The 22477-nt window shown below is 42.0% G+C and overlaps 1 protein-coding gene across 1 annotated transcript in view; it reads left to right on the forward strand.

The window, feature by feature from the left end:
- acad8 (acyl-CoA dehydrogenase family, member 8) overlaps positions 1–22477 on the forward strand; it is a 103075-nt gene that overhangs the window by 67035 nt on the left and 13563 nt on the right. The window contains exons 8-9 of the mRNA XM_073029596.1: positions 9853–9950; positions 18587–18739. Coding sequence (XP_072885697.1) covers positions 9853–9950; positions 18587–18739 — 251 coding nt within the window. The remainder of the gene's footprint in view (positions 1–9852; positions 9951–18586; positions 18740–22477) is intronic.

Below are 22477 nucleotides of genomic sequence, written 5' to 3' on the forward strand. Positions count from 1 at the left end.
GCTGATTATTGACCTTATCTCTGTTTCCACATCTAACCAATAAGACAAAATCTTTGGACATTCCCAGAAAATATGAAGATGAACAGCCAACATATTATCACACATTCTCCAACATTGACCTTGTTCAGGTCTGTTACTTTGTAACTTCTTTATTTTTGGCATTATGAAAATCTTAAGGTATTCTTCCAGGTGAATTCCCTCCACAGACCTGAGCTTGAAGTAGTGGAATGTGTTCTGCATATGTTCAACCGATCATCTTCTGTCAATTTTATATTGGCTTCTTTCTCCCATTTTGATTTAACATACATTGTGGAGAGGCCCCTGTTAGATTGTAAAATCAAGTAAATCCTGGTTATCAGTTCCTTTTTAATATTACCTTTATACACATCAGTGAATATATTATAGGCAATAGACAATAGGTGCAGAAGTAGACCATTCGGCCCTTCGAGCCTGCACCGCCATTTTGAGATCATGGCTGATCAATTCCTATCAATACCCGGTTCCTGCCTTGTCCCCATATCCCTTGATTCCCCTATCCATAAGATACCTATCTAGCTCCTTCTTGAAAGCATTCAGAGAATTGGCCTCCACTACCTTCCGAGGCAGTGCATTCCAGACCCCCACAACTCTCTGGGAGAAGAAGTTTTTCCTTAACTCTGTCCTAAATGACCTACCCCTTATTCTCAAACCATGCCCTCTGGTACTGGACTCTCCCAGCATCTGGAACATATTTCCTGCCTCTATCTTGTCCAATCCCTTAATAATCTTATATGTTTCAATCAGATCCCCTCTCAATCTCCTTAATTCCAGCGTGTACAAGCCCAGTCTCTCTAACCTCTCTGCGTAAGACAGTCCAGACATCCCAGGAATTAACCTCGTGAATCTACGCTGCACTTCCTCTACAGCCAGGATGTCCTTCCTTAACCCTGGAGACCAAAACTGTACACAATACTCCAGGTGTGGTCTCACCAGGGCTCTGTACAAATGCAAGAGGATTTCCTTGCTCTTGTACTCAATTCCCTTTGTAATAAAGGCCAACATTCCATTAGCCTTCTTCACTGCCTGCTGCACTTGCTCATTCACCTTCAGAGACTGATGAACAAAGGACTCCGAGATCTCTTTGTATTACTCCCTTACCCAACTCTATACCGTTCAGATAATAATCTGCCTTCCTGTTCTTACTCCCAAAGTGGATAACCTCACACTTATTCACATTAAACGTCATCTGCCAAGTATCTGCCCACTCACCCAGCCTATCCAAGTCACCCTGAATTCTCCTAACATCCTCATCACATGCCACACTGCCACCCAGCTTAGTATCATCAGCAAATTTGCTGATGTTATTTTCTATGCCTTCATCCAAATCGTTAACGTAAATGGTAAACAGCTGTGGTCCCAATACCGAGCCCTGTGGCACCCCACTAGTCACCGCCTGCCATTCCGAGAAACACCCATTCACTGCTACCCTTTGCTTTCTATCTGCCAACCAGTTTTCTATCCATGTCAATGCCTTCCCCCCGATGCCCTGAGCTTTGATTTTACCCACCAATCTTCTATGTGGGACCTTATCAAATGCCTTCTGAAAATCGAGGTACACCACATCCACCGGATCTCCCCCGTCTAACTTCCTGGTTACATCCTCGAAAAGCTCCAACAGATTAGTCAAACATGATTTACCCTTGGTAAATCCATGCTGGCTCGGCCCAATCCTATCACTGCTATCTAGATATGCCACTATTTCATCCTTAATAATGGACTCTAGCATCTTTCCCACCACCGATGTCAGGCTGACAGGTCGATTGTTCTCTGTTTTTTCCCTCCCTCCTTTCTTAAAAAGTGGGATAACATTAGCCATTCTCCAATCCTCAGGAACTGATCCTGAATCTAAGGAACATTGGAAAATGATTACCAATGCATCCGCAATTTCCAGGGCCACCTCCTTTAGTACCCTAGGGTGCAGACCATCTGGACCTGGGGATTTGTCAGCCTTCAGTCCCATCAGTCTTCTCATCACCGTTTCCTTCCGAATGTCAATCTGTTTCATTTCCTCTGTTACCCTATGTCCTCGGCCCATCCATACATCTGGGAGACTGCTTGTGTCTTCCTTAGTGAAAACGGATCTAAAGTACTCATTAAATTCTTCTGCCATTTCTCTGTTTCCCATAACAATTTCACCCAATTCATTCTTCAAGAGCCCAACATTGTTCTTAACTATCTTCTTTCTCTTCACATACCTAAAAAAGCTTTTGCTATCTTCCTTTATATTCCTGGCTAGCTTGCGTTCGTACCTCATTTTTTCTCCCCGTATTGTCTTTTTAGTTAAGTTCTGTTGTTCCTTAAAAACTTCCCAATCATCTGTCCTCCCACTCACCTTAGCTCTGTCATATCTCCTTTTTTTTAATGCTATGCAATCTCTGACTTCCTTTGTCAACCACTGTGGCCCCTTTCCCCCCTTTGAATCCTTCCTTCTCTGGGGGATGAACTGATTTTGCACCTTGTGCATTATTCCCAAGAATACCTGCCATTGCTGTTCCACTGTCTTTTCTGCTAGGATATCCATCCAGTTAACTTTGGCCAGCTCCTCCCTCATGGCTCCATAGTTTCCCCTGTTCAACTGCAACACTGACACCTCTGAGCTGCCCTTATCCCTCTCAAATTGCAGATAAAAGCTTATCATATTGTGATCACTACCTCCTAATGGCTCCTTTACTGCAAGATCGCTTATCAACTCCTGTTCATTACATAACACTGAATCCAGAATAGTCTTGTCCCTGGTCGGCTCTCGTACAAGCTGTTCCAAGAATGCATCCCGTAGGCTCTCTACAAACTCCCTATATTAATCAGACTTAACCCTTTCTCTCCAATAGTTTTAATATTATTAAAATATTGTCTTAGTTGAAGATATCTAATGAAGTTTTGTTTCTCTAAGTGATACATTTATGTGAGTTGTTGAAAGGACTCCAAACCTTAATGGAGGATATTGTACAGTATGAGGTGATTCCCTTACTTGTCCAATGTGTAAATCTACCATCCAATTGTGCTGGAAGGAGTTCTGTGTCATGTGCCACCCAATGTAGTATTCTTACATTTCATTCAGATTTTGGGTCTTTAAATTCTTTGTACCAGATGTTTAGAGAGACTGTTGTCCACCTAGTCAGTTTATTTAAATGCTTCTTTGGGAGTGTTTTATCCCCCAGTAAAGATTGGAGAGGGATATTTATTAGACTTTGTTCTAAATCCTTCCACTTTGCCTCACAATTAGGGTCACACCAACAGACCAGACTGCACAGCTTTATAATAGTCTTCAGAGCAAGGCACAGCAAATCCTCTTTTATCCTTAGGCAGCTGCAATGTCTGAAATCTAATTCTTGGTTTCTGTTTTCCCCAAATAAATGTTGAAATCATTCTTTTCCATTCATTAAATTGCTTAAAAGGTACTTCAACAGGCAATGATTGAAAAAGAAAGAGCAATCTAGGTAATACATTCACCTTTATGGTTTCCATTCGATTATACATATTCATTGGCAGCAATGACCATCTATTTAAGTCTGCCTTAATATCAGCTGTTATGGGAATATAATTATGTTCATAGATAGTAGACAAGTCTTCAGGTATTTGCTCTCCTAGGTATTTAATAACATTACCTTTCCGTTTGAATTTACTCATTCTGTAAACGTTTTCTTGTGGTTTGTAATTAAAATTTAAAGTTTGGGTTAATTTAATTTATAGCCAGAGTAGGAACCGAATTCTTTCAGCAGGGATAATAATTTAGGCAAACCTGCATTGGGATTGGTAAGAGTCACGAGAATGTCATCCAGATATAGAGAAATCTTATATTCTGTATCTCTGATCAGTGCACCTGTTCTAATCTTGTCTTCTCTAATTGCCTGGGCCAATGGCTTGATAAAAAGAGCGAAAAATGTAGGGCTTATGGGGCACCCTTGTCGACACCCCTTTCAAGAAATATTGTTTTAGATAAATTCACATTTATTTTAATTCTGGCAGTAGGGGAAGAATATAAATATTTCAGACATCCAACTACCTGATTATAAAAGCCAAACCGCTTAAGTACCAAGTAGAGATATTCCCATCGTACTGAGTCAAACACCTTTTCAGCGGTGGAAAGGGGTGGAAGAGGTCCCACCGATCTCCCTCCTGGCACTTATTCCCTGTCCACCATTCAGGGCCCCAGACAGTCCTTCCAGGTGAGGCGACACTTCACCTGTGAGTCGGCTGGTGTGGTATACTGCATCCGATGCTCCCGGTGTGGCCTTTTATATATTGGTGAGACCCAACACAGACTGGGAGACCGTTTCGCTGAACACCTACGCTCGGACCGCCAGAGAAAGCAGGATCTCCCAGTGGCCACACATTTTAATTCCACGTCCCATTCCCATTCTGATATGTCTATCCATGGCCTCCTCTACTGTCAAGATGAAGCCACACTCAGGTTGGAGGAACAACACCTTATATACCGTTTGGGTAGCCTCCAACCTGATGGCATGAACATTGACTTCTCTAACTTCCGTTAATGCCCCTCCTCCCCTTCTTACACCATCCGTGATATATTTAGTTTTTCCCCCTCCCCCTTTTTTTTCTCTCTCTGCCCATCACTCTGCCTGTTCTCCATCTCCCTCTGGTGCTCCCCTCCCCCTTTCTTTCTGCCTAGGCCTCCCGTCCAATGATCCTTTCCCTTCTCCAGCTCTGTATCCCTTTTGCCTATCACCTTTCCAGCTCTCAGTTTCATCCCACCCCCTCCGATCTTCTCTTATCATTTTGCATTTCCCCCTCCCCCCTCTACTTTCAAATCTCTTACTATCTTTTCTTTCAGTTAGTCCTGACGAAGGGTCTCGGCCCGAAACGTCGACTGTACTTCTCCCTATAGATGCTGCCTGGCCTGCTGTGTTCCACCAGCATTTTGTGCGTGTTGCTTGAATTTCCAGCATCTGCAGATTTCCTCGTGTTCACTTTCATAAATATTATTTAGAATTCATTTTGTATCCAAAGTTTGATTCAAGACATTAGTGTCATTATATTCCATATGGTTTCTCTCCAAAAATTGTATTTTTTCAATAAGATCCTTCTTGATCTGTTTCTCTTTTTCCTTTTTCTTCTGAGCTGAACACTTTATGAGTTTACCCCTAATAACGGCTTTTGCAGCTGGGGGACACCGTTCCATTATCATTACATATCATATAATCTTCAAACTCTTTCTATAGGTATTTTAAACATAGGGGATCATTCAAAAGACTGGTATTAAGTCTCCACAAGGTATCTTTGGGTTTGTTGTCTGAATGTAATGTTAAGTAAACCCCTGCGTGGTCAGAGGTGTCTGTTACCCCTATATCGCATTTTATAATCCTGTCTCTCTATCTATTCTCGAGTATATGGAGTGGGAGTGAGGAAAAAAAGGTGAACCATCTATGAAGTGGATGTAACTCTCTCCATATATTTATCATGCCTAATTCTTTGAGCAGTTTCTTGACATGTAATGTTTCGGGGGTTTATCTTTTTGTTCTATTTGAGGAGTCTACGGAAGGATGTAATTGAATATTCCAGTCCCCCCCACATATTACCACATCAGATGTTTCCATAGCTATCATACTAAAAACCTTCTTAATCAGCTGTTTATCATTTCCTGGTGGTCTGTAAACATTCACTAGAGTACCGTAACTATTTTATGATCAATCAAGCCCTTCACCAGTAAATAACACCCTTCTTTGTCTGTAATCTGTGAGGAAAACTGGAAATTTACTTTATTTGAGATTAATATTGCAACTCCCCTTGTGTTTCCCCTCTCAAAAGAAGAGTAATAACAATTTTTAAATCCCATTTTGTGTAACTTCTCATGTTCAATCTTTTCTTGCCAAAAAATTATATCATGCTTTTCTCTCTTCATTTTAGCTATAGCCTTACTCCTTTTGATTGGGTTCTGTAACCCATTCACGTTAAGGGTCATTACTCTGTATTCTTGATACGGCATTCCACACCAATAAAAAAGGATTTATATAAAATAGATGGCCTAAACAAATGAACTTATGTCTGTACAACAAGCTAACATTTAACATATAAACAACAGATATAACATCTGTGACTTCCATCTTTGAAGTTTAAACTAAACTCCTAAATCGGGGGTGGGGGGGGAAGGCCCTTAAACCCGAAGGGGCCCCTCCTAGTGCAGGTTGATGTCTCTGAATAATTGAAATCAGGACAGTGCACAAAAAAAACCAAAATCAAACATCAGCTCCCAAGTTTGTGGTCAGCTATAGTAATAAGAGCTTACAGAGGAAAAATTGCTTATGTTCTGTTTTTAAGTTCTTAATACAAAGTCAGTTACAGTCGGCCCTCCTTATCCGCAAGTTCCGCATGCGCAAATACAACCAACTGCGAATCGAGAAAACCCGGAAGTGCTCTTCCAGCACTTGTTGTTCGAGCATGTACAGACTTTTTTTCCTTGTCATTATTCCCTAAACAATGCAGTATAACAGCTATTTTACATAGCATTTACATTGTATTAGGTATTATAAATAATCTAGAGATGATTTAAAGTATACGGGAGGATGTGCGTAGGTTACCGTGGATCGGGATCAAAAAAAAACCAGAAGTTCTCTTACTATGTAAGTCAGAACAGGTACATCCGGTATTATTTAGCGTCAGTTAGTCAAACATTTGTCTTAATATATAGTATATATTTTACCTTTCTATGCATATAAAACACTTAAGAACGTATGTTTCAGCGCCGGGCTCAGGAAGTTCCTGAGTTTGATCCGGTGACAGACCACTTCCGAGCGCGCTCTCCATCTGTGCCTGGTTGACGTGGAGGATCAAAAACCCAAAACCCCATAATTAAACCACTGCGTTGCTTAGTAATAATTGTAGTTTTCATTGGGGCAGGGCCTTTCTCACTTTATCCTTTAAAATTGTTCCGATCGTTGACTGACTGTAGCCTAATGCTTTTCCAATGACTGATGGTGTTTCACCCCTTTCCGATCGCTTTATTATTTCCACTTTATTTTCAATCGTGATCGTGATTATTTTCGTGAACAGAAACACTGCGGATTCAGAGCTCTACCACCAGGTCCTAATGTCCACCGCACTGCAACAGGTTAAATAAGGTCTGGGGTTCTGCTGGGTCCTAAGATCCACCGCATTGAGACAAGTTGAATAAGGGACTTGAGCATCCACGTTTTTTGGTATCCGCAAGGGGTCCCGGAACCAATCCCTCGCGGATAAGGAGGGCCGACTGTTTAGTTTGGTGTTAGGGTACATGTAATTTTACCAACCTAGCTGAAGGATATTTTATCACTATACTTTTGAGAGCTCTCATGCAGTATCTTTGTTGCGTCAAAATTCCTTTAGCTTGTCCTGGATGCGTTTCAGATGTGTTTCTCGGTCCCGGCGAGATTTTGCACCCGCTGTCTCTCAGGAAAGCCACCTCCCAAGCCGTGGCTGTGCCTTCTGAGGGGGCCACGATCCCGGGACAGTCCGGGAAAAATCCCCTGTTCTTCAGGCCTTCCATCGCCTCCGATGTGTTACTGTAGATGACTTGTCCAGTGCCAAAAAACACTCTAAGTTTGGCTGGATAAAGTGTCTGGCCCCTTTTCTTTAAGCGTTTTTCTGATGGTGGAGTAAGCCTTTCTTTTCATAATTATTTTGGTTGGGTAGTCTTGATCAAATCTCTCGTTTTTCCCAAGTAGAGCGAAGCACCAACTCTTTAATTTTATACTCCAGAAAGTAGATGACCACGGACCTTGGGTTGGAACCTTGTGGTGGTTTGGATCCAAAGGATTGATGGCCGCGTTGTAGGCTGAGGGCGACATCGGGAAGGGACAACTCTGTTTTAATAAATTTTTCCAGAAATTCCTCTATGTTGTCTCCTTCTGCCCCCTCAGAAATTCCATGGATACATATGTTATTCCTGCCTGAACGCGCCTCCAGGTCCGTTAGTCGAGCTTGAATAATCTCCTGAAGTTCCAGTGTGCAGAAAAGAACCTCCCTGGCCTCGGCCTTCCATTCCTCCACCCTTTGCTCCATATCCTCAACTCTGCCCGTTACTTCTTTTAAATTACCAACAATAGCATTCAACTTCTGGTTAATTTCTTCTCTGAAATCCACCAGTTCCTTCTTTAGAAAACCCAAGGTATCACTCAGTTCTTTCTTCATGTCCGAATGAAGCGTCTGTATTTCGGCCATGATGTTTGCATGATCAGCCTCCGTATCCTCGTGCTCAGCTTGGTTGCTGGTGCCAACATCAGCGTCCTCACTGTCAGTCAGTATCTTATCGCTTGTCTTTGGGTTTTGTTGCGGTTTTCCTCTTGTTTTCCCCTTTCATGCTACAAGACCCACTTTTCTATTTAAATAACCGTTTCTTATTTAGGGGGAAATAAGACCATCTGGGAGCCCTTACTGATTATGCTACTGGCTGTATCTGCGCCATACCAAAAGTCCCTAATGTATGCATCTTTGCTGTTCAAATTGCTGCTGAACTGGACTGATGCCTCCTCCTTGTTAATGTTAACTTATTCCGTCCACTTCCCCAAATGGTCCCACTAAAATATTTGGTGAATTCACGTGAAAAGTATTGATGTCCACTAGATCTCTGTAGAGATTACTTGTTTGGTCCCTTAATGGGCTCTACGGTTTTCCAGGTTGCTCTCTTGCCCTCAGTGAACTTCCGGTGAATTTATAAAGAAACATACTGGTCCTGAAATAACACTATTTCACTTTTAAATATGTCTGTTTGTAGATTTAGGTGCATGTACAGTAATGTGCAGAAGTCTTTGGCGCATATATATAGCTAAGGTGTCTCCCTTTGCACGGTACAGTATGGTAGTAATTTTATGTATTGCACTGTACTGCTGCCACAAAAAACAAGCTTTATGATATATGTGAGTGATGATAAAATTGATACTGCTATAGGTCTCTATTATGGACTGAGAGTGGGAAGGGGGCAGGGTGAGGGGAAGGAGCAGGAAGTACCAGAGAGACATTCTGTAATGATCAATAAACCAATTGTTTGGAATCAAATAATCTTGGCTGGTGTCTCAGGGCTGGGTGTGTCTGCACCTGTGCCATCCCCTATCCCCGGCACTCCTTCTCTGCCACCTGTCTCTCACCCCTCCCATGGCACTCCAACCTCCCCATTCCTAACATCCTTTGCTCCTGCCAGATTTACGAACTCACTCTCCATTCCATGTTGACAAATACAGTACTGTGCAAAGTCTTTGGCACCCTACCCTGCCCAAGACTTTTGCACAGTACTGTAGCTTCTCCTAGTCTACTTTTACTGATTCTATCTTAAGCTTGTGAAAACAGCCTTCTGTCTCTCTGTGATTGACAAAGTAAGTGGAAGTGAAATGTAGTGGAGGTTTTTCTGGAAGGAAATCTATGTGCAAGCTGGACATATTTCTTCAAATGGAAAAAAAAAAGTAGAACTTCCACAAATATTGTGCACTAGACACAGAAAATAAAATGTAAAATTGGGGTTCTCCATGTGGGACATGGATGGTTGTCCTCATACGGTGTGTGACAGTAATAGTTTCTGGAATACTCAAAGGTGTTAAGGCTGGAGATGAGTTGAAAACTTCAAAATGATTGTAGATATTTGTTAGGCGGACATGTTGCAAGCTGTAGAACTAAGGTGGGCAGATGGAACTGGTCATAGAACAACTGTAATTCAATTAAGCAGTCCTGTAGGCTCAGTGGCCTGCAAGATATACCCTTGTATGTCTGAAGCCAGTAAAACTGTATAAAAATGTCTACTTCACAAGTTCAGTTACTCTATTTGTATATCCTTATTTGACATTTTTATTCACATCTTAAACATTTCTAACTTTTTTTTTATCTTTCCAGCTTCATGCTCATTAGGTGCCGCGTATGCTTCTATTGTTCTAGCTCGAGATCACCTCAAAGTCCGCAAGCAGTTTGGGGAGCCTCTTGCCAACAGTCAGGTATGAAGATTAAGTGAGTGTGGAGTACCATTACTTTTCTCAACTGCCAGTGACATGTGTTGGTATAAGATATTGAGGATTCAACTTTCCAGAGATCTTTTGGCTTTGGATGGTGAAGGTGCAAATGGAGAATTGGTTTGGGTAATCAAGACAGTAAATACAAAACAGTGAGCATACTATACAGTGAAACAGAAGTTGTATTCCTTTTTCACTCAAAAGGATATCAAAATTAGAGGGGCAATTATCAAAATGCAGGTATACAGTGGTGCTAGAAAGTTTGTGAACCCTATAGAATTTTCTGTATTTCTGCATAAATATGACCTAAAATATGATCAGATCTTCATGTAAGTCTTAAAACTAGATAAACAGAACCCAATTAAATAAATAACACAAAAAAATTATATTAGATCCACTCCAATTTGCCTACTGGAGCAACAGGTCCACAGCAGGTGCTATCTCACTGGCTCTTCATTCAATTATGGAAAATCTGGACATCAAAGATGCATACATCAGGATGCTCTTTATCGATCACAGCTCAGCATTTAATCCCATCGTCCCCTGGAAACTAATCAGTAAACTCCAAGACTTTGGCCTCAATACCTCCTTCTGCTATTGGATCCTGGATTTCCTCACTTCTGGACCCCAGCTAGTTCAGATTCACAGCAACATCTCCTCCACGATTTTCATCAGCACTGGTGTACCACAGGGCTGTGTGCTTAGCCCCTTACTCTTCTCGCTTTACACCTATGATTGTATGGCCAAGCACAGGTCTGATGCCATATTCAGGTTTGCTAACGGGACCACTGTTGTGGGCTGTATCAAAGGTGATGATGAATCAGCATACAGGAGGGAGATTGAAAATCGGGCTGAGTGGTGCCATTATAACAATCTCTCACTCAATGTCAGCAAGACCAAGGAACTGACTATTGACTTCATGAGAGGGAACCCAGAGGTCCTCATCAGAGGATCAGAGATGGAGAAGGTCAGCAAATTTAAACTCCTGAATGTTAATATTTCACAGGACCTGTCCTAGACCCAGCACACAAGTGCAATCGCAAAGAAAGCAGAGCAGCATCTCTACTTCCTTAGAAGTTTTTGGAGACTCAGCATGACTTCATCACCCTCTACCTCGTTGGCATATTAAGTATATTTCACGATCGTACACGATTATTTCCTTTTCTGGCTTCTGATGTGGACGTTGTTGACAATGTGGAGTTTGCAATGATTTGTCTGCAGATTTTAGAACAGGCTTACTCATACTGTTTTTATTGAAGAAATTATTGATTCACAATCCCAAACTCCAAAGAAGCAAAGGGCTTTAATAACATGTGAAAAGAGACTTATTACATGCTGTTGGAGCGATGGAGAATGAGGTGACCTGACAAATGATGAGAAGCATTGATTGTGTGGATAGCCAGAGGCTTTTTCCCAGGGTTGAAATGGCAAACACGAGGGAGCATAGTTTTAAGGTGCTTGGAAGTAGATACAAGGGGGATGTCAAGGGCAAGTTTTTCACACAGAGAGTGGTGAGTGTGTGGAATGTACTGCCAGTGACGGTGGTGGAGTCAGAAACGATAGAGTCTTTTAAGAGACTCTTAGGTACAACGAGCTTAGAAAAATAGAGGGCTACTGGTAGGGTAACTCTAGGCAGTTTCTAGAGTAGGTTACATGGTTGGCACAACATTGTGGGCCAAAGGGCCTGTAATTTGCTGTAGATTTCCATGTTCTATCTTGTATAGTATATGAGAAATAAGATTCATTGATGTCAGCAAGACCAATGAACATCTTTTAAACTGGACTTCATAGTTTATTATCCTTAGAATAGCTTCACGTTTACTTCCACTTAAAAATTTGGTGCGCACATGTTGTTGTCACAGGGATAGATGCTATGTAGCCTTCTCCCTGATGGAGTGGGACAAATAGTCCATGAGCAGGGTGTGTGGGATTCTTCATGATGTTAGTGGTCCTTTTCTGGCACCTGTCTGTATATACAGTATGTCCATGGTGGCAGGTAGGCTGATGCCATTGATGAATTGGGCAGCTTTGACGACCCCTTGTAGAGCCCTCCTGTCTGCCGCAGTGCAGTTTCTGTACCAAGCAGAGATGCAGCTTGTTAGGGTGCTCTCTACTGTGTAACTGTGGAATGATGTGAGTCCAACTCTCTTCAGCCTCCTCAGAAAGTAGAGGCATTGGTGAGCTTCCCTGATTGTGTATAATGTATTCTGGGACTATGAGAGGTTGTGTGAGATGTACTCAGTTTCCACTGCTGTGCCACTAATGTAAAGAGGAGTGTGAGTGGTGCAAGTTCTCCTGAACTCGATAGCCATCTCTATTGTCTTGTTGACATTGAGGAAGAGGTTATTTGCCTGATAACAGACCTTGAGTTCTCCACCTCCTCTCTGTAGGCTGTCTCATCTGCCACCACTGTCGTACCATCGGTGAAGTTGACAATGTGTGTGGCCATGCAGTCATGTGTGAACAGAATGTACAACAATGGGCTCAGCACACGGCCCTGGGGTCACCCATGTTGAGAATGATTGGGGAGGATGGAAGTGGTTGTCCATCCTGACTATCTGAGGTCTGTTGGTTAGGAAGCCCAGTTACACAGTGGTGTATTTAGACCGAGGAGTAGGAGTTTGTTCACCAAGGCCTGCGGGACATTAGTGTTGAATGGCAGACTGAAATCCAGAAAGAGCATTCTGACCTAAGTGTCCTTGTTTTCTTTGTGTGTCAGGACTGGGTGAATGAGAGTTTACTGAGAGTGGTGCAAAACACTAAAAGCATCCAGTTCTGTGGGCAGAAGTGCTTTGTTAATGAGAGAGTTCAGAGGAGAATGGGTAGAGTGGTTCAAGCTGGCAGGAAAGCGACAGCAACTCAAATAACCTCATCATTACAACAATGGTGTGCAGAAGAGCACCTCTGAATGTACAACATGTCAAACCTTGAACTGAATGGGCTACAGCAGGAGTACGTAATAAAGTGGCCTCGGAGTGTATGCTTCTGTCAGAATAAAAGGCAAGGATAACAGGTTTAGGCAGCACATTCAGGTTCAGCGGCCTCTCAAAGGCCAACCATAGATGTTTTTTTCTTTGTCAAATACGTTTTTTATGATACACAAGACTATACTGGACTCCAAGGACTTCGGGTACAGCAGGTCTACCACATCAGTGAGCTGCTCATTGATTGGATTAGCCGACCGGGGTGTCAAAGGAGCCAACGAGTGTGTTGGAGGAACCGGTTTGGGTTCAGAGGAGCTGACCATGTTGTTACCCCTACTCAAAGGCCTTGGAGTTGGTGCGCGAAGGTGGCGTGCAGTGAAACCATGAGTGTTTTTCTTGGCCGATTCTCTTGCAATCGCAAGACCCTGTTGGACCTTGATAATGTAAAATGCCACAGGGCTGTTGCCCTTGGTTGGTGGAAAGGCAGGCAGCGTGGGAGCTGCGTAGCCTCAGTTGTAGTGAGGGCTAGGCCTCACACTGCGGGCTTGCCTGCTGCTACAGTCCAGGTGAGGGGATGCCAGAAACCATGTAGCATGGTATCTGTGCTTGGTTGGAGATGGCCTGTCCAATAGTCAATTGGTGGAATGACACGCTGGATAATGTGCGCCTTTTTGTTGCACACTGCCAGGAGACTGTACCATCAATTTGCGGGACATGTCTCTCAGGGTTTTGGACTATATATGTTTTTTTTTTGCTCACTATTTTGAATGTGCTGTGTATCTTTTGCACCTTCGCCCCAGAGGAACACTGGTTCGTTCAACTATATCCTTGTATGTTTGAATGATAATTAAACTTGATTTGATAGAAATGAAAGAGAACACTGAAGAAGGAAATCAGGAGGGCGAAGAGAAGACATGAGGAAGAAGGCAGCAGGTGAAGGAGAATCCCAAGGGCTATATATGAATTACAGAGGTAGTAATGGCGGACAAACAAAATAACTATTTTGCATCAGTTTTCACTGTGGAAGACACTAGCAGTATGCCAGAAGTTCCAGAGTGTCGGGGGTAGAAGTGAGTGAAGTTGCCATTACTAGGGAGAACGTCTCAATGTAGATAAGTCACCTGGACCAGTTGGTGTACACTCCAGGGTTCTGAGAGAGGTAGCTGAAGAGATTGTAGAGGCATTAGTAATGATTTTTCCAGATTCACTATATTGTGGAATGATTTTGGAGGACTGGAAAATTGTAAATGTGACTGCACTCTTCAAGAAGGGAGAGAGGCAGAAGAAGGGAAATTATCGGCCAGTTAGTCTGACCTCAGTGGTTGGGAAGATGTCAGAGTCAATTGTTAAAGATCTGGTTTCAGGGTACTTGGAGGCACATGATAAAATAGACTGAAATCAGCATAGTTTCCTTAAGAGAAAATCATGCCTGACAAATCTGTTGGAATTCTTTGAGGAAATAACAAGCAAGTTAGACAAAGGAGAATCAGTGGATGTCGAGTACTTGGATTTTCAGAAAGCGTTCAGTGCACAATGTCAGTATATCATCCTTTGGGTTAGAGTGTGAGGGATCTTTGGGCTTGCTTTTCAATTTCACCCAGAGTTCACCCCGGCAGCCGCATTTCCTGACGTAATGGAGATATTAGCCAAGTTTCCAATTCTGCCCTTGCTCCCTGGGTGGTCTAGAGACCCATGAGTCTCAGGTCCAAAGATCATTAGTTACTTTAGTGAGCTTGAAACAGTGTTATTTACTGCAGTCTCTGTGCCTGCAGATTTCAGCTATAGTAGTTCCAAATGGGAATATTTGATGATTCCCTAGGGAGCTGCACACAAAAGGTCGCCATTCACCAGCACCATAAATTGCTGTTTGGAAAAATTCAAGTTTATTTTTTTTTAATTGAGAGATACTGCATGGACCAGACCCTTCCAGCACAACGAGTCACACTGACCAGCAACCCACCTATTTAACCGGAGCGTATCACAGGATAATTGACAATTGACCAATGAATCGACTAATTGGTATGTCTTTGGGCTGGGTGGAAACTGGACTACCAGAAGAAACCCATGCATATCAGGGAGGAACATGCAAACTCTTTGCAGACAGTGTCGAAGTTGAACTCTGAACTCCAGAACGCCCCGAGCTGTAATAGTGTCATGCTAACTGCTACGCTATCGTGGCACCCCAAAAACCTATAAACACTACCAGCCTCAGTCAAAAAATACAGAGAAAGTTAATGATTCTGATTTACTGACATTGTGTACCAGAACCACAGGAGTGTAATTCAGGTCCTTGTTAAAGACAGACAGACAGACATACTTTATTGATCCCGAGGGAAACTGGGTTTCGTTACAGTCGCACCAACCAAGAATAGTGAAGAAATATAGCAATATAAAACAATAAATAATTAAATAATAATAAGTTAATTATTCCAAGTGGAAATAAGTCCAGGACCAGCCTATTGGCTCAGGGTGTCTGACACTCCGAGGGATGAGTTGTAATGTTTGATGGCCACAGGCAGGAATAACTTCCTGTGATGCTCAGTGTTGCATCTCGGTGGAATGAGTCTCTGGCTGAATGTACTCCTGTGCCTAACCAGTACATTATGGAGTGGATGGGAGACCTTGGACAGCACCCTCTTTTCAGAGAGTCCAGTTCCACCCCCACAACATCACTGGCCTTATGAATGAGTTTATTGATTCTGTTGGTGTCTGCTACCCTCAGCCTGCTGCCCCAGCACACAACAGCAAACGTGATAGCACTGGCCACCACAGACTCGTAGAACATCCTCAGCATTGTCTGGCAGATGTTAAAGGACCTCAGTCTCCTCAGAAAGTAGAGACGGCTCTGACCCTTCTTGTAGACAGCCTCAGTCCAGTTTATTGTCAATTCGTATCCCCAGGTATTTGTAATCCTCCACCATGTCCACATTGACCCCTTGGATGGAAACAGGGGTCACTGGTGCCTGAGCCCTCCTCAGGTCAAAAGAATCAAAAAGAATCAAAGAATTGACAAACAAGTTAAAGCTGATGCAGTCAAAGGTCTGCTGGCAGCCTGGGTACGTAGTTGGCTTAGAGTGGAAGGAAGAGAGATGTTGGTGGACATTTGCTCTTCCTAATGGATGGAAGTGTTGTGGTGTTTTCCCAGAGCTGGCCAGCAGGTTTACTGCTGCTTCTGATATATAATAATGGAGAAAGGAGACATAACTTAATATTATAAACCAGTAAGTAAGACCATAAGACATAGGAGCAGAATTAGGCCATTCGGACCATTGAGTCTGCTCCACCATTCCATCATGGCTGATCCCGGATCCTACTCAACCCCATACACCTGCCTTCTATAAGAAGAAAATAGGAAAGGAAAGGATACCAAGGGAGACTTTTTTTTTAATATAAAATGGTCGGCCATTTAACCTCTTACAGCCCATCTTTAACCTTAGTACTACTATGCAGGACTAACTCCATAAATCAACAATTCACTTTATATCCAAAATTCTGCTGATTTCTGACTTGACCATATTAAACTTGAATATGTTAAGTAGAATTCCAACGACTCACAACCGTCTGGTCATGAAGGTCATCTAAATCCTGAAAAGTGGTCACTTCATTTTGAGCCTTGACAAGAACACATGAAAACAGTAGCAGGAGTAAGCTACTTCTGTCCCTTCCTGCCATTCAAAATGATCATGGATGACGTATGCTGGCCTCAAACTTTTTTTTATTATTATTTATATATTTATTGAGACACAGTGCAGAATAGGTCCTTCTAGCCCTTTGAGCCATGCTGCTAAGCAACCCCTGATTAAACCCTAGCCTAATCACATGACAATTTACAATGACCTACTAACCTACCAACCAGTGTGTCTTTGGACTGTGAGAGGAAACTGGAGCATCCGGAGGAAACCCATGCAGTCACAGGGAGAACGTACAAACTCCTTGTAGACAGCAGTGGGAAATTAACCTGGGTCATTTGTACTGTAAAGCGTTGTGCTAACCACTACACTACCAGTTCTTCTGTGCCACTTTCCCATAAACCTCAATTCCTCCATCTTTCAAATATTTACTGTATCTATCTCCACTTTAAATATATCAAATCATCTTTCCTCCAAAACCCTTGGGAGTGAGAATTCTGAGCTTCAGTGCCTCCTGAGAAAAGAAATTTCTTACTCATCTCAGTTTTACATACTGGCCCTTTATTTTGTATTTGTGTACCCTTGTTTCTGACTCTACCACTGGTGGAATTCTCTTGTTCTAATGAAATAAAACACTTAACCCTGTCAATTCCTGTGAGAATTTCTGGAAAAAAATTCTATATTTCAAAGATATCCACCTCTTAATCTTTAAAACTGTAAAGAATTTGTTTAAACTTTGTGCACAGGACTATCCGACGACCACCTACCCTCCTCCCCAGCCCCACATCAGTTCACTGTGCTCCCTCCAAATGCATAAAACTTACCTTGGATAGGGAGACCAGGCTTATACACACTATTCCAGTTGCCATCTATAATTGGAGCACAGAGACCAACATACTGTGAGCCTTCTTAATTGCCATCTGTATCTGAATTATGTACAAGCACATCCAGGTCTCTCTGAACCACAACACTTTTAAAATCTCTCACCAGGAAAATGAAATATGCTTTTCTCTTTATCTGTGAAATTGGATGACTTCACGTTATATTCTACTGTTATGTCCTCACTCATTCACCAGGATAGTAGAGAGTTGGTAAGGAGAATCAGGAACAGCAATATAATCCAAATATTTCAATTTTTCACAGGAACAAATGACCTGAAGTTACATAAATATTTGATGATGTCAAAGCAAGTTGAGAAGGCTGTTTTTAGAATTATAAATAAGATCCTTACATAGAGTAGATTATAAAAGGAAATGGAAATTTGCTAGGATATCATCTGGGATAGCAGATAATTATTTCACTTGTTTTATCAGTGATAAAATTGGAACAGTACAATGTTTCGGCTGGTGGAGCTGTTGCCTTACAGTCCAGTGACCCAGATTTAAACTGACCTCAAGTGTTGTCTGTGTGGAGTTTTCATGTTCACTCCATAATTGTGGGTTTCCTCTAGGTGCTCCAGTTTAACTGCACATTCCAAAGACATGCAGCTGAGGAGGTAACTGACCATTGTAACTTATCACCATGTGTAGGTGAGGATAACAACTCCCATCTGTCGTTTCTCCACCCATATCTAACTGATTTATATCCCACTGTATCCTTTCTCACTCTTCTACACTATCCACAATGCCACCAATCTTTGTATCACTTGCAAACTTACTAGCACACTTATCTGCATTTTCATCCAAGGCATCTAAAAAACAACTGAGGCCCCAGCACCAATCTTTGCGGAACACCACTAGTTATAGGCTTCCAGCCAGAATAACACCACTTCACCACCACCCTCTGTCTTCTTTACCTTGAGCAAATTAAGTTACAAGGATATATAATAAATGTTCTGTCTTGGAAGGTTTTAACAGTAAGCAATGAAAACCATTTCCTTCAGCAGGAGTGGTTATGAACTTTTTGATCATAAAATAACCAGAGGTGATTTGCATTGATGTAAGTTCAATAATAAATTTGCAAGGACAATTAGATAAGTGTAACAGAAGGACCATTGGGAAGCAGTGTCCCATTGGAATTGAGCCGCCTTGGAATTCTTTGCACTATTGCTTAGTTTCCCTTGTTTCAGTACCTGCAGTTTAAACTGGCTGAAATGGCCACTGGACTAGTGGCAGCTCGTTTGATGGTACGCAACGCCGCTGCAGCACTCGAGGAGGGTCGCCAGGACGCTGTGGCTCTTTGTGCAATGGCCAAACTCTTTGCAACTGATGAATGTTTCACAGTAAGTATTGAGTATCCTACCACCTCGAATCAAAGGTAATGAAAAATTCAGTAAAACAATCACACATTCAACTCCAAGCCAAAGTCTTGTATTTCATACGTGCTCCCACAGGAACAGGACTCGAGGCACACAAATGTTATTCATGTAACTATAACCCAGTCAGTTAAACCCTGGTGGTGAAGCTGCTTCTAGGAATGATCAAAATAGAGAACATTTGGGTGTGGTTAAATCGGCAGGAAAGATTTGCTGAGACTAATTGGTTATGGATAACCTGAATGGGATTTTAACTGAACATTGTTCAGGGCGGTGCAGTTAAGACCAGTGGCTATTGACGGCAGAATTACACATGTTGTGAGCAGGTCATACTTCAACCACAGGCAGAAAGGTGATGGGTAACCACCAGGAAGAACAGGAGGTGTAGGGAGATAGTGCAAGAGCCCTCAGCGGTCAGCTGCTTTCAAACAAAATTACTGTTGGGTATTATGGCCTCTCAGGGGAAGCATCTACAGCCACGGTTGATTCTGTTGAACAGCAGTGGAGAAAGGAGTCAGAAAGCTTAGTGAGTGGCCTGGATATTGAGGGTTACATACAGCTGTTTGTGACTGTAGTCGAGACTGCCAAACAATATGTTGTCTTCCTGGTGCCAGGCTCAGAGATGTCCCAAGAAACTGCAAGGCATAGAAGTCATGGTACATGTCAATATTAACAACATAGAGAGGAAGAAGCATGAGGTCTAGCAACAACAACTTATGGAATTAGGTAGTAGTTTAAAGAGCAGGACCTTCAAGGCTGTAATCTGTGGATTATTTCCCATGCCATGTGTAAGGGAGTAGAGAAGTAGGAGGGTAAGTTAGATTAATGCTCCACTACAGCATTGATGATGGAGAAAGGGCTTCAGAAGCTTGGATCAATGCAACTACTGCAGGAGCAGGTTCTGGGAGGGTTGCTCTGGTGATGGTGAAGGTTTAAACTAATATGACAGAAGGAAGAATTCTGAAGTAGTCAGTGCATGAGGAGATGAGTCATATGTAGAAGACAACTAAGCAAGTTTGGTCAATAGTATAGACAGGATAACATGGAAAGACAAGTAGGCTAAACTACATCTGTTTTAATGCAAGAAGCCCAGCTGACGAGCTTACGGCATTAATCAGCACATCAGATTTGAGAAGTTTCAAGCATGATAGAGAGGGGTGGTAATAGAGTAGAGGGCATCACAGTATTGATTTGAAGACCATCACTGCTAATCTTGAGGAGGATGTCCTGGAAAGCACTTTAAATGAGGTGCCATGGGTAAAAATTAGAAATAAAGAAGAGGCAGTCAATTTGCTGGGCTGTACTACAGATCCCTAACAGTCAGCGGGAGATACAGGAGCAAATATGTAGACAAATCATAAGTAACTATAAGAACAATCGTGTTATAGAAGTGAGAATGCTTAACTTCCCCAGAATTGACTGGGATCACTTTTATGTGAGGGTCTTAGATTAGGTGGAATCTGTAGAGTACATCCAGGATAGTTTTAGAGCTTGTACATAGTAAGTCATACTGCGGAAGTGGCTCTACTGGAAAAGAAACCAGGCAAGTGCTGGTGGGGAGCGGTTGGAGATAGTGATCATAATTATGTAAATTTCAAAGTAATTATGGAAAGGCAACCAAAACAGAGAAAACTTGTGGAGTGTGTTGGAAAGAACTCAAAAAAAAAGTTAGGAAAGCAAAGAAGAGCCATGATGTATCACTGGCACTGGTAAAGGGAATTCTATGGCATCTTATAAATACAAGAACAGTGGATACCAGTTAATTAGGACACATCAGGACCGGTACATTTTGTCCGAATTAAGTGATTGTCCCAATTAGCCGAAGTTTCATGAAAATAGTTTATTAAAAAGTGTAAAAAAGACAAACTATCATTCAATTGAGTCACAATTTATGTATTTAAATGAAATACAGAATGAATGAGAAAACTACCAATACCTCTACTAATACTGTATTAGTTCCTAATATTTATTGACTGAGGAATACATCCAGTGTATGCTGCCATGTTCTTTTGTTTGACTGTAAATGAACAAAATCAGCGCAGACACCTAGTGCAGATAACAGACTGTCATCATACAATGCTTTTGACAATTATATTCTCCAAATCTTTGTTTTCATTGTAACATTCAAGAAGATTGTCCATACCTTCAAATGTTCTCTACTTCATCCCTCCCCCCACTTCTTATCCCCCCTCGACCATCCCATGTTACTTCACTCCTGATGAAGGGTTTCGGCCCGAAACGTAGTCACTACCTCCTCCCATAGATGCTGTCTGGCCTGCTGAGTTCTGCCAGCATTTTGTGTTTTTATTTATTTCCAGCATCTGCAGATTCACTTGTGTTGCCTTAGATATGGCAAATTTATTTCCCATGGTAGGGGAGTCTAGGACAAGAGGGCACGACTCTTCAGGATTGAAGAACATCCATTTAGAACAGAGATGTGGAGAAATTACTTCAGTCAGAGGGTGGTAAATCTGTGGAATTTGTTGCCATGAGCATCTGTGGACGCCGAGTCATTGGGTGTATTTAAGGGAGAGATAGATAGGTTCTTGATTAGCCCAGGGCATCAAAGGGTATGGGGTGAAAGCAGGGGAGTGGAGATGACCAAATGAAGTGGATCAGCCCATGATTGATTGACAGGGCAGACTCGATGGGTTGAATGGCCTACTCCTGCTCCTATATCTTATGGTCTTATTTACTAGGCTCTGGTTACTCAGGTGAGACACAGACTCCCTTATTCATAAACCTACACATTCTATCTTACCAAATAACACCTCACAAATAGCTTTTTATTTGGAAATTATCTGTAGTTCAGCAGATTATCTGGAGCACCATTGTGTCCACTTTAAAATACTTCAATACTGCTACTTCTGAGCAAAACCAATTCACAAGACAGCTTACAAAATGGAGTTACAAAGCAGCTTAACAAAATGACAGTCGCCATTCTTTCAAACACATGGCAAGAACAAACATATTTGGTTTGTCTGCTCCCACTGTCCTTGACTCATTCGAGTTAGTTGTTTTCTTCATATTTTAATTCCTTCAATGCCAATGGTCAGTAATAAGGAAGGCAAATACAATGTTAATATTCATTTTGAGAGGGCTAGATCATAAAAGCAAGAATGTACTGCTGAGGTATTGGTCAGACCTCATTTGGAATATTGTGAGCAGTTCTGGGCCGCTTATCCAAGGAAAGACGTGTTGGCCCTGGAGAGAGTTCAGAGGATGTTCACTTGAATGGTCCCAGGAATGAAAAGCTTTCAGATACTGAAAGGCTGAGATAGAGTAGATGTGGAGAGAATGTCTCCATTAGTAGTTTAATCAAAGATCTGAGGGCACAACCTCAGAATAAAGTGACATCCTTTAAAAATGAGTTGAGGAAGAATTTCTTCAAGAAGAGCATACTAATTCTGTGGAATTTGTAGTCACAGAAGGCTGTGGAGGTCAAGTCATTGGATGTAATTAATGCAGAGATTGAAAACTTCTTGATTGGTAAGGCAGGTGAATGGGGTTGAAATAAATTCCAGTCATAATTCAATGGTAGAGCAAATTCAATGGGCAGAATTGCCACATTCTATCCCTATATATATCTTATGGTCTTACAGAGAGAAGGTAGATGTCAGTACCAATAAATCTGAATGGAAGAACAGGCAGGAGGCAAGTAATAGCACAATAAAAAAGATAGGTTGAAGGAATATGAGGGGTAGG

The sequence above is a fragment of the Hemitrygon akajei genome, chromosome 26 (assembly GCF_048418815.1).
Source record: "Hemitrygon akajei chromosome 26, sHemAka1.3, whole genome shotgun sequence".
NCBI classification, from domain to species: domain Eukaryota; kingdom Metazoa; phylum Chordata; class Chondrichthyes; order Myliobatiformes; family Dasyatidae; genus Hemitrygon; species Hemitrygon akajei.